Genomic DNA, 18,267 nt, shown 5'->3' with positions numbered 1-18,267 from the left:
AACATATTCCGTAGCGCTTTACAATTCAGACAATTTACAGACATTATAGGCACTGTCCCCATTGGGGCTCACAATCTACATTCCCTATCAGTATGTCTTTGGAGTGTGGGAGGAAACCGGAGAATCCGGAAGAAACCCACGCAAACACGGGGAGAACATACAAACTCCTTGCAGATGTTGTCCTTGGTGGGATTTGAACCCAGGACCCCAGCACTGCAAGGCAGCAGTGCTAACCTATTGTGAGTGAATAAACATTTTTCTAATTTATATTAAAGAAAAAAACAACAACTCATCAATACAGCTCTTGGCTACGAGACGTCCTGCTATCAGATGCATTCTTCTTCTTTTGACGTACCATTCAAAATCACCCATCATGCCTTGCGGTGGCTAAAATAGAATATGAGGTCACCAAAGTGGCATCACATTTAGGGGTTGGGGTGAGCCACAGTTGTACGGAGCATGTGCTGATTGGCTATTCCGATGCAAGCAGAGTACAAATGTAGCTCAGACTACCCGCCCTGACCATGATATCTGTAATGATATCCTATCTGAGCCGGCACAAGGCATAATGGGTGATTCAAACTGAACATCATTGGAAAACTGAATATGAGTGCAGAAGGGTGAGATATTAGGGATAGCATTTTTAGTATTCGACAACCCCTTTAAAGGTGATTCGTGACTATTTTATTTATTTTTTTATTTTTACTATGGGCATAAGAACTTACTGGCAGGAAGTTTCTAATTACATGGCCTGTTATGTCCGGAGCTGATCTTTGCCGGCTCAGAGAGGTCATGGACCACTCCTGCTGACGATTCTGCGGATTCGGGTGATGTTACGTCAACAGAGCAGCTCCTTTTCTTTCGCTCTGCTTCAATGACGGGGCATGGCTGCCAATGTTATGCTGATTTACAGCCAGCTCCCACTGCATAACTGTGGATAACCCCTTTAATGCCTGAATCATTTCCACATTTCGTAGAAGGCTCGTAGGGCTTCAAATGCTAATAAGTCTTCTAACATGATATCACTCATGATAAATAGGAATTTTGAGGAACTGGCAGATACCCAGGTTGTTACATCTAAGCACTATGGGATGGAAAGTAGGGGATGAATCCTTCAGGCTACAAATATTATCCAACTTTAAAGATCTAGATATAGACAACATAGCAAGAAATCATAAGCAACTCCTTGATTTAAATATATCCCCTCTTTTGTCATACCCGCAGGAGAAAATTAGAATATGGGGAGCACTCCCTCTGTCAGTAGCTGGGAGAATCAATGTTATTCAAATGATATTCCTCCCTAAATTCCTGTATGTTCTGGAACATTCAGCCTCCATAGTCCCACAAAAAGGTCTTTGCCATGGTCAACTCCCATTTATCATCCTTCATATGGGGCTCAAACAGATACAGACTGAAAGTGACCACATGTCAGAGGCCCAGGGATGAGGCAGGGCAGCACTCCCAGACTTCTTATACAACTTAGCTGGCCAACTTCGCTTTCTACAACACTGAATAGCAGATAATTATTTGCCCAATTCTCAACACCACCTTGCGCACGGTTTTGAATCTTCTTTGAGATTTTTCAATTAAAAAACTCAGTAGCTGAGTCCCCCTTATGGCATAACAGTGCTCTTCCCGAATTGCTACATTCCCAAGATGCTCAGTTTTGGTTAAACTTAGGGATCAACACACTGGCACAGGTCTATATCCAGCGTGTTCTTGTTTCCTTTAATCAACGTCAACAGCTCTATGAAGTCCCCAGACACGCTTTAATTATCTGCAACTGAGGCATGCCCTAAATACCCAGTTCTCAGGCATTGCAAATTCACTCATATCCTCACACCCTCTAATTGGGATTCTAAGGAGCTATGGACTCAAGGGGTTGATCTCCTTTTTATAGACTCAGTTACTAAACAGGGGATGCTACTCACCGTCACTGTTGACCAAATAGAGGACAGCAATACCCTCCCTATGGCTATGTGCCCACGATGCAGAAATGCTCCGGATTTTTTCCTGAGCGTTTCTGCATCTCCCTGGCAGAAAAAAACGCATGCGGATTGTCCATGCGGATTGTACATGCGTTTTTCCTGCCAGGGACATGCGGGTGTCAAGCGCTTTCCAAGCGATTTTAGCATCACTTGGAAAGTGCTTGACAACTAGGTCACACTATATAAATCCATGCAAACGGCATGGATTTATATAGTGTGACCCAAGAGAATGGTTAAAAATAAAAAAATAAACCTATACTTACCTTCCAATGGTCCCTGCAGTCTTGCTGCGCTCCTGTGCTGGCTGCCGGCAGATCGCGGTACGCTGTACTGAAAGACCTGCCGTCACATGACTGACGTCAGCGCAGGTCCTTCAGTCCTGCGCGATCTGTCGGCAAGTACAGGGAAGGAGTCCAGGGGCCGTCAGAAGGTGAATATAATCTTTATTGTTTATTTTATTCTTTTTTTTACAGATTCTATGGTACCCAGGTCTGGATGAGAGTCTCCTGTCCTCCACACCCGGGTACCATCCGCACATTAGAACGCGCCAATTACGCAAGTACAGATGCAGTCTTGCGGAATTGGTGCGTTCTAATGCAAGTCAATGGTGGCGAAAACGCAGCGCTTCCACAAAATTAATGGACATGCTGCGGATTTTTGAGCGCAGCATAAAAGCTGCGGAAAAATCCGCAGCATGGGCATTGAAAGTGCGGAATTGCATTGGAGACCATGGGGGAAGGTTTACCAAGCGTTTCCCAAATTCCGCAGCATAAGCGCTTGAAAAACGCATCGTGGGCACACAGCCTATCAGAGGTGGATTGGAGCGAGGCCTTAACCTCTTCGCAACATGTTGCACCCGCTATTAATAACAGGCTAATCCAAATATATACAGTGGAGAAAATAAGTATTTGATACACTGCTGATTTTGCAAGTCTTCCCACCTACAAAGAATGGAGAGGGCTGTAATTTTTATCGTAGATACACTTCAACTGTGAGAGACAGAATCTTAAAAAAAAAAAAAAAAAAAAAAATCTAGAACAATCACATTGTATGATTTTTACATAATTAATTTGCATGAAATAAGTATTTGATCACCTACCAACCAGCAAGAGTTCGGCCTCTCACAGACCTGTTAGTTTTTCTTTAAGAAGCCCTCCTACTCTGCACTCGTTACCTGTATTAATTGCACCTGTTTGAACTCGTTACCTGTATAAAAGACACCTGTCCACACACTCCATTACACTCCAACCTCTCCACCATGGCCAAGACCAAAGAGCTGTCTAAGGACACAAGGGACAAAATTATGACCTGCACAAGGCTGGGATGGGTTACAGGTAGTGATGAGTTGGTATGTTCTGTTAACCCTTTCGGCGAGTATGCTCGGGCCGAGCACCGAGTAGTTACAGCTGCTCGGTGTTTTGTTTGAATCACTCCCATGTGCATGATTTGTGACTGTTTGACAACTTTAATACATGTGAGGAATGTGTAAGAAATTGACAGCTTTAGTACATGTAAAGAATGTCTAACAGTCGCAAATCATGCACACGGGAGTGATTCAAACACAACACCGAGCAGCTGTAACTACTCGCTGCTCGGCCCGAGCATACTCGCCGAAAGGGTTAACAGAACATACTTGCTCATCACTAGTTACAGGACAATAGGCAAGCAGCTTGGTGAGAAGGCAACAACTGTTGGCACAATTATTAGAAAATGGAAGAAACACAAAATGACTGTTAATCTTCCTCAGACTGGGGCTCCGTGCAAGATATCACCTCGTGGGCTAAGGATGATTCTGAGAAAGGTCAGGAATCAGCCCAGAACTACACGGGAGGACCTGGTCAATGACCTGAAGAGAGCTGGGACCAGAGTATCAAACATTACCATTAGTAACACACTACGCTGTTATGGATTAAAATCCTGCAGGGGACGCAAGGACCACCTGCTCACGCCAGCACATGTCCAGGCCTGTTTGAAGTCATCAATGACCATCTGGATGATCAAGAGGAGACATGGGAGAAGGTCATGTGGTCAGATGAGACCAAAAAATACATTTTTGGTGTCATGTGGTCAGATGAGACCAAAAAATACATTTTTGGTATCAACTCCACTTGCCGTGTTTGGAGGAAGAAGGAGTACAACCCAAAAAACACCGTCACAACCGTGAAGCATGGTGGGGGAAACATCATACTTTGGGGTGCTTTTCTGCAAAGGGGACAGGACGACTGCACAGTATTGAAGGGATGATGCATGGGGTCATGTATCGCGAGATTTTGGCCAACAACCTACTGCCCTCAGTGAAAGCATTGAAGATGGGTCGTGGCTGGGTCTTCCAGCACGACAATGACCCAAAACACACAGCCAGGGCAACTAAGGAGTGGCTCAATAGGAAGCATTTCAAGGTCCTGCAGTGGACTAGCCTGTCTCCAGACCTGAACCCAATAGAAAATCTTTGGAGGGGACAAACTCAATGTTGCCCAGCGACAGCCCCAAAACCAGAAAGATCCGGAGAAGATCTGTATGGAGGAGTGGGCCAAAATTCCTGCTGCAGTGTGTGCAAACTTGGTCAAGAACTACAGGAAACGTCTGAGCTCTAACTGCAAACAAAGGCTTCAGTACCAAATATTCTGTTTTTCTACTGTATCAAATACATATTTCATGCAATAAAAAGCAAATTAATTATGTAAAAATCATACAATGTGATTTTCTGTTTTTTATTTTTAGATTCTGTCTCACAGTTGCAGTGTACCTACAATAAAAATTACAGACCTCTCCATTCTTTGTAGGTGGGAAAACTTGCAAAATCGGCAGTGTATCAAATAATTCTTTTCCCCACTGTATAGTCCATCAATGCTACCTGACACCTAGCAGGTTATAAAAAAATGGGTAGATACACTACTACAGATTGCCATAGCTGTGGGGAAGATTTTATACACCTGATGTGGTATTGCCCTCCTATTGCAGACTTTTGAAGAGGTCATGGCTATCCTCATAGAGATCATAAAACCCCCTGTTACCACTCTGCCCTAAGGTGTGTTTATTAGGAGACCTGGCCTCACTACCCTCACACTCTTCTCAAGGATACATTGTTATTGGCTCGCAAGGCTATCACCCTGAGATGGATGGGTAGAAGACCCCCACGGCTTTCACGCTGGGTCAATTAGTCTCCAGGTGATGAGTATTCTCTCATGATTAAAATATGTGAAATTTAGTGCATGACATGGCTCTCTTATGCTTTTAGTTAAGATATTAGACCCATGGTATGTTATGGGTATAATGAGCAATGAGAAATACTGTTTGTTCTTTTATTCTATGATTTAACATTCTTATGTTGTATAATGTTCAATAAAACGAGTTTAAAAAAATATATTAAGTTTGTATATTTTCTGTTTTGTGCCATAATATATATTTACAAACATTTTAACATTTTTTCTTACCTTTGATCTGAGAATTGTTCACAGCAAACATATTAATAGCCATAAGCTGTAACATCCTGGTGCTGCCAATAGGAGATGGGCTGTGCTGCAGAAGCGCTTTAAATTCCTTAAGAAGTTTTTCTGCTACCATGTGGAAAGTTTCCATCCTGAAAAAAAAAAAAATAAATTTAGTAAAAAAAAGGTAAGCAGTGAATAGCGGTTCCCTACAAACATGGCCATCAGTAAACGTCTCACATGAGTTGTCGCACAATAACAAACAGAAGGCAGAGCATAGAAAACCAATCTGACTAAAAGAAAGGATTATTATACATGTATTTAAAGGGAATCTGTCAGCAGGTAAAAAGAGAGACCCCATTGGTCACCTATTGGGCTGTCTGTTGCAGTTTCAATACAATCTGTGTTTTATCAGCAGGAGATTATCACTACAGGACTAGGTGTCTCATGCCTCCTAGTCAACTGCTCTGTATAACCCCGATCCCACCAATGATTAGCAGTTCGATGCCTATGTACAGTGTACACAGAAAACTGCCAATCAGCGGTGTGGGCGGGGTTATACAGGGCTCAGCATTCAGAGCACTGACAAATCTGCAGAAGAAAATTATCAAAATACCAGCATGCAGCTCAGCTAGTGACACATCGCTGGAATCAGGGGCTCAGGGTCATGCTGCTCTCAGATACATAGCAAAAACCAAGTAACAGATTCCTTGTTAATACTTGACTACTGGTCTTCCAGATGGTTCCCTAGCCATCGGCAGGGCTTACTTATAGTAGTGTCCTGCCAGTTTTTTACTCCTGATGAAAAGGTTATGCACTTTGAGCACTGGCTCAGTGGCCATAACTGAACAGAGAAATGCGGCATACATTTTTTCTTTTCATCCAGCCTAGTGTCAAGACTGATCCGGCATTAAGGGGTTAAACAGTGCAAACAAATATGTTCTCAATGCAACAGTCTGATCCCACAAAGGCATCTTTGATATCTATTAATATGCAGAGTACTGGTGTATGGTGGTTAATGTAGCTTGAAGTGGTCTGAACTTACAGAATTATAAGCCACAGCGGACATACTGTCAGGTTCCTTTTTAAAATGGTCTAATGCACTTTTTTGAGCTAAACCAATACGCACTAATGGGGAAAAAGGTTTTACCTGGTTCCTTACATTGTAACAGCAACTTATAAAAAAAAAAATAGTCAGGCAAGCAAACACATGCTGAGGGCAGACCGTATAGTATCTACCCCCTGATGAAGCTCTAGGCAGATGCCATGCAAGGGATTAAAGGACCCATAAAAGGCAACTTAATATTAGGGCATCACAAAGACCTAGATGTTTTGTTTTAATGTCTATTTAATGGAGGTTGCTATGATATCGCACATGGAAACCCAATAGCTGTAAGAGGAGGAAGGCCTGGTCATATTATCTATAAGCAAAACCCCAGAGATGCGAGATCTGCAGAGATATGCAGTATGAATGATACTTGTCTAGGGACGGATACACTCATGGCTGGTCATATTTGGGTCTGCGGCACAACATCCCCACATCCAGCTGAGAACATCACTCCGCAGTGATGTCAGGGGAGTAGTGAGGGCGCTTCACCCATTGAGCCCTCAGCTATAAACACAGCTTGGCTGCAAAGAGGCTCACATTCCAGAGAGATGCATAATGTCGGAAAATGAGACACAGATCCAGCACACTTACCCAATCCTGGTGAAGAGCTTCCCCTGGGCATGCAGGAAGCTGAGCAGGAAGCGTTTGTTCAGCTGCATGGGAAAGAAAAAAAAAATGAAAAAAAAAAAAAAGACAAAACAATAAAACCTTCGACATTCTGGGAAAGGAGTGGAGTCCCGGGTGGTGAAATAACCTGGCCTGGGGATGTGGGGGCGAATGGCTGTGGATGGGAAATGAATGACATGCCCTAAATCTCACACACATGCTGGGATGGGCACATGCCATTCTAAGGAGCAGAATATGCAGCCTGCCTTACAACAACACCCTCTGCCGGCTGGTAAAACAGTGTCTAATGACAAAGAAAACACAAGAAGCCAGCAGAAAAAAATATATACAGACCATATAATAATGAAATAACCATTAGCAGACATAGAAGGGAAATCAGTCAGATATATAAGCACACTTCCTATAGCAAAAAGTGTAAACTCCTCATTATAATCGATAAACTACCTGCCAGCCTACATATATTTAGCTGCTCCTCTATCCTCAGGCTGTGGAAATGGCCAACACAACATAGCAATCATCAATGCAAGGTATTATCTGTCAGCAGGTTTTTGCCACCTCATCTGAGAGCAGCCTGATGTAAGGAAAGAGAAGCTGAATCCAATGATGTATCACTTAGATTACTGGGTGCAGCCGTTCTCACACAATCAGAGCTTTTAAATTTAGAATGAAGCAGAGCTGAGGAAGCTAACCCCGCCCACACCAGTTTCTATATAAACAATGTCCATAGACAGTGAGGTGCTTATCACAGGAGGGGGAGTGTGGGTCCAGGGCTCACTGACCAGCTAGTCACAGCAATGATAAGCTACTGGTGCTAAACAATCAATCATTGCAAGCAAACAAAACAACTGAGAATTGCTGAAATCTGTATTTTAACCTCTACCTCATGCTGTCTTCAGATTACATAGCAGAAACTTGCTCACAGATTCCCTTTAAAACTATAGGCCGAGTCCTAAAGCACCACTTCAGCCTTTTTTATTATTATTTCAGCACTGGAGTGGTGCCACTATACTGGTGAGTATATAGTGGCGAGTATTAAACGCACCAGCTGCTGTCTTCAGCTGTTCCCGGCGCCGCTCTGGTCCCATGTCATCATCTTGTGATGCAACTTTTGAATGACCGGAAGTCAGAGTCACAAGCTCCCAACGTAAGTCTATGGGAGCCTCATTTAGAAGGGTTAAAAGTTTCAGCAATTTCTAATTTTTCCAACAAAATTTACAAAACCATTTTTTTTTTTTTTTTTTTTTTTTTTAAGGAACCACATCCTATTTGAAGTGAACTTGAGGGGAGTATGTGACAGAAAATACCCAAAAGCGACACCATTCTAAAAACTGCAACCCTAAAAGTGCTCAAAACCACATTCAAGAAGTTTATTAATCCTTCAGGTGCTTCACAGGAATTAAAGCAATGTGGAAGGAAAAAATTAAAATATTAAACTTTCCCACAAAAATGTTTTTTAGCCCCAAATTTTTCACTTTCACAAGGGTAACAGGAGAAAATGGACACCAAAATTTGTTGTGCAATTTCTTCTGAGTACATTGATACACCATATGTGGGGGAAAACTACTGTTTGGGCACACGGCAGGGCTCGGAATTGAGGGTGCACCATTTGACTTTTGAAGCGTAAAATTGGTTCGAACAGTCAGCAGATGCAATGTCGCGTTTTGAGAGCCCTTGAAATGCCTAAATAGTGAAAATCCCCCACAAGTGACCCCATTTTTAAAACTGCACCCCTCAAGGAATTTATCTAGAGGTGTGGCGAGAATCTTGAACCCACAAGTGCTTGACAGAATTTGATAACGTTGAGCCGTGAAAATGAAAAAAAAAATTTCCCCCAAACTTTGCTTTAGCCCCAAATTTTTCTTTTTCAAGAGGGTAACAGGAGATAATTGACCCCAAAATTTGCTCTGCAATTTCTCCTGAATACACCAATACCCCATGTGCGGTGGGAAACTACTGCTTGGGCACACTGACAAGCTCTGAAAGGAAGGAGAACATTTTTAAGTGCAGACTTTTATGGAATGGTCCTGTAGGCTCCATTTTGCGTTTTAGGGAGCCCATGATGTGATTAAACAGTGAAAACCCTCAAAGAGTGACCCCATTTTGCAAACTACACCCCTCAAGGAATTGAATCTAGAGGTGTGGTGAACACCTTGAACCCGAAGGTGCTTCACAAAATTTTTCATTTTCACAAGGGTAAAGAGGAGAAAACTAATGGTACAATTTGTTGCACAATTTCTCCTGAGTACGCCAATATCCCATTAGGTGGTCAAAAACTACTTTTGAGGTACAGTACAAAGCTCAGAAGTGAAGGAGAACCATATTATAGTGCAGATTTTGCTGTTATGATTTGCGTGTGCCATGTCACATTGGTGAGATGAGGTTTCGGAAAAGCAGAACTCTCCCATAAGTGACCCCATTTTGCAAACTTCATTGAATTCATTTAAGGGTGCAGTGATCATATTGACAACACAGAAGTGTCACAGAACCTTATACCACTGGGTGGAGACCATCGGCACAACATGATCGCAATCACGTTGTGCCGATCACAGCATAGAGCAAGCTCCCTCCTTGTGCTATGCTGATCGATGTCACTATCACTATTCACAGTGGCATCAGTAAGGTTAAACGCCCGCGATTGCACTGATTGTGGGTGTTTCTGCAGGGTGTCAGCTATAACACATAGCGGACGCCGCTGATTTCCATGATTCTACACTGAGCCGACACTATTGTTCTGCCTTACATGTACAGCGGTTTGCAGGAAGGCACCTCTTGCGGCACCATACGGTGGATGACGTGAAGGGGTTAAAAAGGAAGCTACATCATTTTTCAGAAACAAGGCTAGTCAATCATTGTACTATTGATGGTGCACATTGACGGCAACCCAGGAGAGCTTCCAACCCCCACATGTCTTAATGTACAAAATATTAGTAATAGGACTGCAGGATTGGACAAAGGGTAGACTCCATTTCCAAGTTGTACAATTTGTTACTAAAGCTACATATCAGCAAGTAAGGCTCCAACCCCGCACTCTCTGGCTCGATGAAGTGCCTGACAAGCAGCTTTCACAACTAATGTAGTTTCTAATGTCCAATAAAACTGTAGGATTTTATGACTTTGTGGTTGCAGCTGCCCGAGAAGTAAGAAATTCGCCCCCTACAAGGCACTGCAATCTATTGTACACCTGTATGCAGAAAGACATAAGCTCATAAGATGAATATTTTCACAGGATTTATTAATGACTGCATTATTAATTGATGAAGGTGAACTGCTAATCATCAGCATAAAATCTTTCTGATTTATATATTAAGTAAATAGTATTAAGCCAGAACTTTACTAAGGACTAAAAGAAATCAATTGATGCCCTGACATATTCTAGGGGTGTTGTAGACGCTAAAAAACAACCACCCCCTCGGGCCACGCCTGCGGTCTGACACCTGCACAATCCTACATGCAGGCGCAAGACACCAAATAAGGGAAGGATTGTGCACAGCGGCCCCAGGAAGAAATTGTGTCTTAAGATGAAATTTCAATACTTGAGTTTTGGACGTAAATTTCTGTATCTGCTCTTTCTCAAGCCAGAGTCTGCTTTAAGCCTCCAACACGAAGAGCGAGAGGAAGAGAGGCAGCCGAGATGTAAGGATCCCTGGGAATCCAGGATACATCCAGCAGAGAGGGACACAGAATGGACATCCAGGGGGGGGGGGGGGGGAGAGCTAAACAACTAAACAGAAGATACCCGGAAAAAGGCTGCTCAAAGGCTTCCGTTAGTAAAAAAGTCAGTAAACATAGTGTAGGGGAAGAATGCCTAAATAATAACGACGTGTAATTCATGTGTGCACACCACATAGACAACACATTACACCGTGGTCACCAATACCATATGTGAGGAAATCACAAGAGAAAGCCTTGAAATATATCAAGTCATTAATGGATCTGACCTTACATCTAAAGCTAAAATCTACAATCTCCCCAGATGCAGTGGGCACTCATGTGAAGCAAAATTAAAGGGGTCTCTAAAGGGTGGTGCCCTTTTGCTGTGTAGGATGGCAAATGTTTAAAGGTCTTAAAGCGACCATATAGCCTAGGACTGAAACGTGTATATACATTTCTCATGTTTTGTCGCCCTACCTGGTACCCTCCGGTTTGCAAGACTGTCACCACAGAAGCAATGGAAAATGAATGAAGCCCACCTCTGGTGATTTCCTATCTCACAGAACAGGAAAAGCAGGGGAGCTAAGGTCTAGACTGACCCATGCACGCACAGGTCCCAGCAGCTGCCATCTTGGATGCAGGAGGAACAGTAAACCAATTTGAGCAGAGGAGGCAGCGTGAGGCAGAGGACACCGAGTAGGGAGACAGTATTAGAAATGTATAGTCACTCTTCAGTCCTATGGTGGAGGGTCAAGTCAAGTAGATCTGCCCAATCGTATGTTCACACACAGCATTTTTGCTGTGAAAAAAAAAGCACTGTTTTACCGTGCCAGAAAAACAAATCAGATTGCTGAAATTTCATGAACATTTGAAGCAGTTTTAAATCAGCAGCATGTCAATTCTTTCAGTGTTTTTGCAGTGTTTTGCACCCATTGAAATCTGGGGGATAAAAAATGCATTTAAAAAAAGCATCAAAAATTAGCAAAACCGCAAGTATTTTACGCAGTGTTATTTCTGCCAACACATGAGTATTCGCAGCAGATTTTTGAACATTGCTGAACCTGTGCACATACCCTTAAGTACAAGTACTTACATTTCTAGTCCACAAAGGTAAATGAAGGTCTTCAAACCATGTAACCAAAACATGTGAATGCACTTCCCTGTGAAGCGGTTTTTGGCTGCCCGGCCTCTACAGGTACAAGTGCTAAGTATCTGTTCTAATCTGTGCATGGATCTGCCACGTGGCGCAGGGCCTGCCAATTGGCATCTGTGATAACATCAATAGAAAAGTGGGTGGTATTAACTAAATTAATGTCAGTAGTTAAAAAAAAAAAGCAAAAAGATAAAAGGTAGTCAATTATAGTTTATGATTAAAATGATGGATCAACTAAGCTAAAAGGGACTTGTGTTTTGACTCTGCAAAATCATAAAATTCAGCAGCTGAAATGAGAAGGTCACGCATGGCAGATTGATGCTGACATTTCTGCTACTGTCCCATTTATCTGCACTGGGTTTGGAATATATTTTCAGCATACATTTCTGCAAGGAATCTACCATACATGTTTGTGCCCTATTGGTTACACTTGTGATTCCTATTTGCACCCTTTACAGACTGCTATTTTGAACCCCAACTTCAATGCAGAACTTAAAAAAAAACATAAAAAACTTTCTGACTTTATTTTGTGACAACTTGTTTGCAGCCTGGAGTATCTGTGCTTTCATCAGCTGAACAGCTGGGCTATGGTCAGGTCTGAGGCTCACGTAATAAGTCACATCGAGGTCAGTGTAGGGGGACAGACATGGCACAGCGGATGGAAGAGGAAGTGGGTATGCTATGGTGAGTCACACCAAGCGCTGCGCATGGTGGAAGTCACGTCGCACTCTCACAGATGCTGGGAAAGTGGTTTTCGTGTATAACCAGCTACAACGAAACAGGGCACCTTATTTCCTCTACTCTATAGTTCCTCTAAAAGCAAACCAGCACACACGCAATTGGGCTATGACTGCCTGGCAACGGCCGCAGCATGTAAATAAATATGGGTACCAACGCTGCAAGCAAATCTGACAAGAGAAGAGAAAGAGACAGGCGAGAAGCAGCCGTGCAAAGCCCCCCGGATAGAGCTGCTACTACTCTTATTGCCAAGAATAACCTGCACAGAAAGAATAGTAGCTAATCTGATGTTCTGCCTTTTCCTTTTTTACAGCTAGCTCCACCCTCGCTGCATTGATTGACAGCGCTGGGCTATCAGACAAAACTGTGGAAGCAATGATGGTATGGATAGCGTAGCCACACCCACAAAGTTCCAAGCGCCTAATTTGCATATTAACATGTTTTTCCTTTAAAACTATCCAGTGGAGTTTTAAACAAAAGGTGTCTTCTCCTAGAGTGGTACCCCCCTACAAGGACCCGAGCTTACCTTGCTTAGGATTTAAGATCCAGCAGACACACAGTAAATCAATATTAAGCAATAATTGTATATAATTATCTTAAGACCTGACTGTAGTAGCAGAAGTGCAGAGATAAGGCACAGAGGAAGATGGCGCCACCTGGAGGCCAAAGATACAAACTGCTCAACCTTTAAAGAAGATCAGAGCTATGAAACACTGAAATGGTACCGTGAGAGCCGCATAAAAAAAATTAGAATCTACTTTTATTCAGTAAGATTAATGAGGTCACAGAGTGCTATTTAAAAGAGAACAAATCTCTGGTAGACCTATTAAACTAAGAATTAGTACCATGCTCTACTGCCGTGTTCACATGTACTGAAAATGTGCTGTTTTTTTCTGCTGTGTTTTTTTGTGCAGAATATCAGCTGCATTTCACTGTCCAACAAAGTGGATGTGATTTCATGAAAAATCTTCCTCTGTGTGCATCTAAAGATGCTAGTGAACCGTGTGTTTTTGGTGCATTTTCATCTATAGGCTTCTATGAAGAGCCTGAAAAAAAACACATAAAAAAAGTGCAGAATCAAAACTTTTCTGCACTATAAACAAAACAGATTCAAATCTGCAATAAAAACGCATCAAACAAGGGGAAAAATGCAGAAAAACAGCAATAACCAGAGAAGATTGTTAATGTGTCGACACCTGCAGAAAACATGCAGATGAAAAGCAATAGGAAAAAAAAAATTACACAGCCTTTATACCAGGTGTGAACATGGCCTTAAGAGTTAGTATCAGAAACTACAACATTCACTGAACATCTCAGCTAATGGTGAAATAGGGGCTTAAGAGAACGATCCTGGTTCTCAAAGTCACAGTGCAGCACATGTTCCTGAGCCGCCAGTAACTCTGGAAAGATCAAGTGACGCAGTCTGTGACTCTAGTTCTCAAGGACGTTGACTGGCTGAGAGGGATCATATAATGACATAAGACAACATCTGATTTCATCTTTTCTGGTTTGACACCTTGGAAGGGAGACATTGTATGGTGGGTGCAATTACATGCACTGGTATCACAGACTTACAGCAACTGGCTCTCTTTAAAGATGCAAAAACTAAAAATATAGACTACATGTAAGCGAATAGAATATAATAACTCACATCACTTGGGCTAAGACTTTCAACTCCATCACTCCCAGGGCTAGTGCTGCTGGGACCCCCTCCCCGTGTTGGGTGGATCCATATCTCCATTCGGGTGGTATCCTCAGTGGGATTACGATGAGAGTTGGCATCCGCATCCTTTTTTGGTTTCTGTTCCATTTGCTCAGCCTAAAGTGCATTAAAGATATGATATAATACAACACTATTGCAATTAATAACCTCTTCCTTCTGAAGCCAATTTAAATTTTTTCCTCCCCTTCTTTCAAGAGTCTTACCTTTTTCTTATTACATACGACACCATTAATTTTACAATATAATTTACGGAAGAGCAGGGAAAAAAAATCCAAGAGTGGGTGGAAAAAAAACAAAATGAAGATCCTCGTATAAAAAAGGGTTTGGCCCGCCATTTTCTAAGACTCAGACCCATTATTTTTCCATCAATGGAGCTGTGTGACGGCTTGTTTTTGCGTGGTGAGCTGTCGTTTTCATTGGTATTTTTGTGGTACATAAAATGCTTACTTCACAGTCACTTATTACTTTCTTTAATTTTAGATTTTGATAGATTGGATGTTTACAGATGTGGTAATACTAGTAATAGCAAACGTTCATTTATTTATTTTTTATTGGAGGAGGGGTGATTCAAACTTGTGTTTTTGAAATATTTTTTAAAAAATTTTTCATTACTATTTTTAATTTTAGTCCCTATTACTACATGCAACAATACTTCAGTATTGCAGTATAAAGTTCGTTTTTAGGTTGAAAGGCACAAGTTCATCGAATTCAACATGTACCCTAAAACGGTATATCCGGGACTTTATGAAAAACAAAAAATGCGCCTAAGCACTAACAGGTATGTAGTAGTTGCTACCTACCTGTTAGTTGTGCTCGGCGCCATTCTTCCCTGGCACAGAGCGGTCACAGACCACTCTTGCCAAGAATTCAGCTGCCTCTGTTGAGCTTCTTGTCCACCCTGCTTGGTCTACGAGGTGCGACTTCCAACTTCATTCTGATTGACAGTTAGCTCTCCAGGTTAGGCAGCGGGAACACTGTTGCCAATCAGAATGACCTCGGAAGTCCTGCCCTGTCAGAGCAGGGAAGAATCCGCCGTTCTCTTGACGTGACATCAGCAGAGGCATCAGACTCCCCGTCAAGAGAGATCTGTGACTGCTCTGTGCCAGGGAAGAATGGCGCCGTGCACAACAGGCAGGTAGGTTGCAACTACCTGCCTGTGAGTGCTGAGGCACATTTTTTGCTTGCTTCCTGGATTAATGCTCCAGAATCTAGAACCCATATAGCCTGCACTGTTATATTCTTCAGAAAGGCATCCAGGCTCTGCTTTAACTGGAATCAGCCATTACAACACCTTGTGGCAGATATTTCCATAGTCTCACTGCTCTTACAGTAAAGAATCTGTGTCTGTGATTATTTTTAAAGATGATCCCTTGTCACTTAAAGTGTCTTGAAAAAGTATTCATACCAAGGGAACTTTTCCACATTACACCCAGAAACTTAAATGTATTTTATTGGGATTTAATGTGATATACCAACACAAAGTAGCAAATATTTGTGAAGTGTAAAGGAAATGATACAGATTTTTTAAATATTTACAAAACCATGTATCTGAAAATTGTGACGTCCATTTGTATTCAGCCCCCCCTGAGCCTACACGGTGTTCCAAATTATTATGAAAATAATATTTTCTCAGATTTTCCCAAATTACCTATATGAATTGCAGTCACTGTAATTTTCCAGTCAAATAACTATTAGAGTACAATTGAAAGGTTTTTGTACAAACTGCCTATGATAAAAGTATATTTTTAAAAAAATAAAAAACTCAAACTGCACTCAAAATGCATGTTCCAAATTATTATGCACAGCAGAGTTTTCAACCTTTTCATTTTAATAAAGAACAAAAAAAATGGTCATTTTTGGAATTATAAGCATTAGCAGGTTATTACAAACTGAAATCAAACAGTTTTCAACTCAAAACTTTATTCTAGGTGATGTTACATTTGCACATAGGACCCCTTGTTCGAAAGGAGCTTCTGAACTCTATCGTCCATTGAATTTGTCAGGTTTTGGATGGTTTCTGCTTTAATTGTTTTGCATGAGGACAGAATACCCTCCCAGAGCTGTTGCTTAGATGTGAACTGCCTCCCGCCATCATAGACACTCCTTTTGATGATGCTCCAGAGGTTCTCAATGGGGTTGAGGTCAGGGGAGCATGGGTGCCACACCATAAGTTTGTCCCCTTTTATGCCCATAGCAGCCAGAGATGCAGATGTGTTATGTGCAGCATGAGACGGGGCATTATCATGCATGAAAATGATCTTGCTGCGGAATGCACGGTTCTTCTTCTTGAACCATGAAAGGAAGTGCTGTTTGAGAAACTCAACATACATTATGGAGTTCATCTTTACCCCTTCAGGGATCCCAAAAGGGCCGACAATCTCTCTCCCCATGATTCCAGCCCAAAACATTACTCCACCTCCTCCTTGTTAGCGCCGTAGCCGTGTTTGCATGGGGTGTCCATCAACCAGCCATCCTCCACTCCATCCATCTGGACCATCGAGATCATTTCATGCATGATAATGCCCCGTCTCATGCTGCACATAACACATCTGCATCTCTGGCTGCTATGGGCATAAAAGGGGACAAACTTATGGTGTGACCCTCATGCTCCCCTGACCTCAACCCCATTGAGAACCTCTGGAGCATCATCAAAAGGAGTGTCTATGATGGCGGGAGGCAGTTCACATCTAAGCAACAGCTCTGGGAGGGTATTCTGTCCTCATGCAAAACAATTGAAGCAGAAACCATCTAAAACCTGACAAATTCAATGGACGAGAGAGTTCAGAAGCTCCTTTCGAACAAGGGGTCCTATGTGCAAATGTAACATCACCTAGAATAAAGTTTTGAGTTGAAAACTGTTTGATTTCAGTTTGTAATAACCTGCTAATGCTTATAATTCCAAAAATGACCATTTTTTTGTTCTTTATTAAAATGAAAAGGTTGAAAACTCTGCTGTGCATAATAATTTGGAACATGCATTTTGAGCGCAGTTTGAGTTTATTTTTTTTTAAATATACTGTTATAGGCAGTTTGTACAAAAACCTTTCAATTGTACTCTAATAGTTATTTGACTGGAAAATTACAATGACTGCAATTCATATAGGTAATTTGGGAAAATCTGAGAAAATATTATTTGCATAATAATTTGGAACACAGTGTATACTTTGTAGTCACCTTTGGCTGTAATTACTGTTGCAAGTCTTCTGGAGTAAAAGCTTTCCAAATCTAGAGGCTGAATATTTGCCCTGTGGGGTATGCCATCCTGGCGTGGTGTATGCCATCCTGGTCTGGGGATTGGTCTACTTTAGTGATTTTCTGGCAGAGCCATCCTATCTGCTGGGTTACGCAAGTGACATTTCATGGAGAATTTATAGAATTCATGTCACCTGTCTTGGGCTTTTCTTGTGTAAATAATGTAGAGAAGCAGGCGTTTAGTAGATTGGCTTTTCCTTCATCCACTTCCATCATGTCACCCAGATTATTTTAAAGGCGGCCAACACTATCATTTTTGAGTCTCTTACTTTTTAAGTAGTTGAAGATTATTTTTAGATTACTTTGTCTCAATTGTGCTGCCTTGATTTGTCTCTTGCTTCTAAAACGCTTTCTTTTTGTCATTTATTGTGCCCCTTAGGGTATGTGCACACATTGAGTATTAGATTGCAGAAATTTCTGTAACGTTTCTGCATCTCTAGGAATTTGTTGGCAGCAAAAAAGCATTGGAAAATACGCCTGTTTTTGCCCTGCGTTTTTGGCTAATTGAGTGAAGTCAATGGTGAAAAACACAGGAAAATTGCAAAGAGAAATGACATACTGCAGACTATTTTCTGCACCAAATTTGCAAGTCAAAAATA

At 41.8% G+C, this 18,267-nt stretch overlaps 1 protein-coding gene across 1 annotated transcript in view; it reads right to left on the bottom strand.

The window, feature by feature from the left end:
- SMG6 (SMG6 nonsense mediated mRNA decay factor) overlaps positions 1–18,267 on the bottom strand; it is a 289,497-nt gene that overhangs the window by 245,198 nt on the left and 26,032 nt on the right. The window contains exons 8-10 of the mRNA XM_073667669.1: positions 14,345–14,512; positions 7,116–7,177; positions 5,423–5,568 (exon numbers count right to left, since the gene is read on the bottom strand). Coding sequence (XP_073523770.1) covers positions 5,423–5,568; positions 7,116–7,177; positions 14,345–14,512 — 376 coding nt within the window. The remainder of the gene's footprint in view (positions 1–5,422; positions 5,569–7,115; positions 7,178–14,344; positions 14,513–18,267) is intronic.

This window comes from Phyllobates terribilis, unplaced genomic scaffold, assembly GCF_046119375.1.
Source record: "Phyllobates terribilis strain yellow unplaced genomic scaffold, ASM4611937v1 Scaffold_2__4_contigs__length_985480577, whole genome shotgun sequence".
NCBI classification, from domain to species: domain Eukaryota; kingdom Metazoa; phylum Chordata; class Amphibia; order Anura; family Dendrobatidae; genus Phyllobates; species Phyllobates terribilis.
Note: the sequence above shows the minus strand (reverse complement) of the source record. Positions and strands in the feature narration are given on the sequence as shown.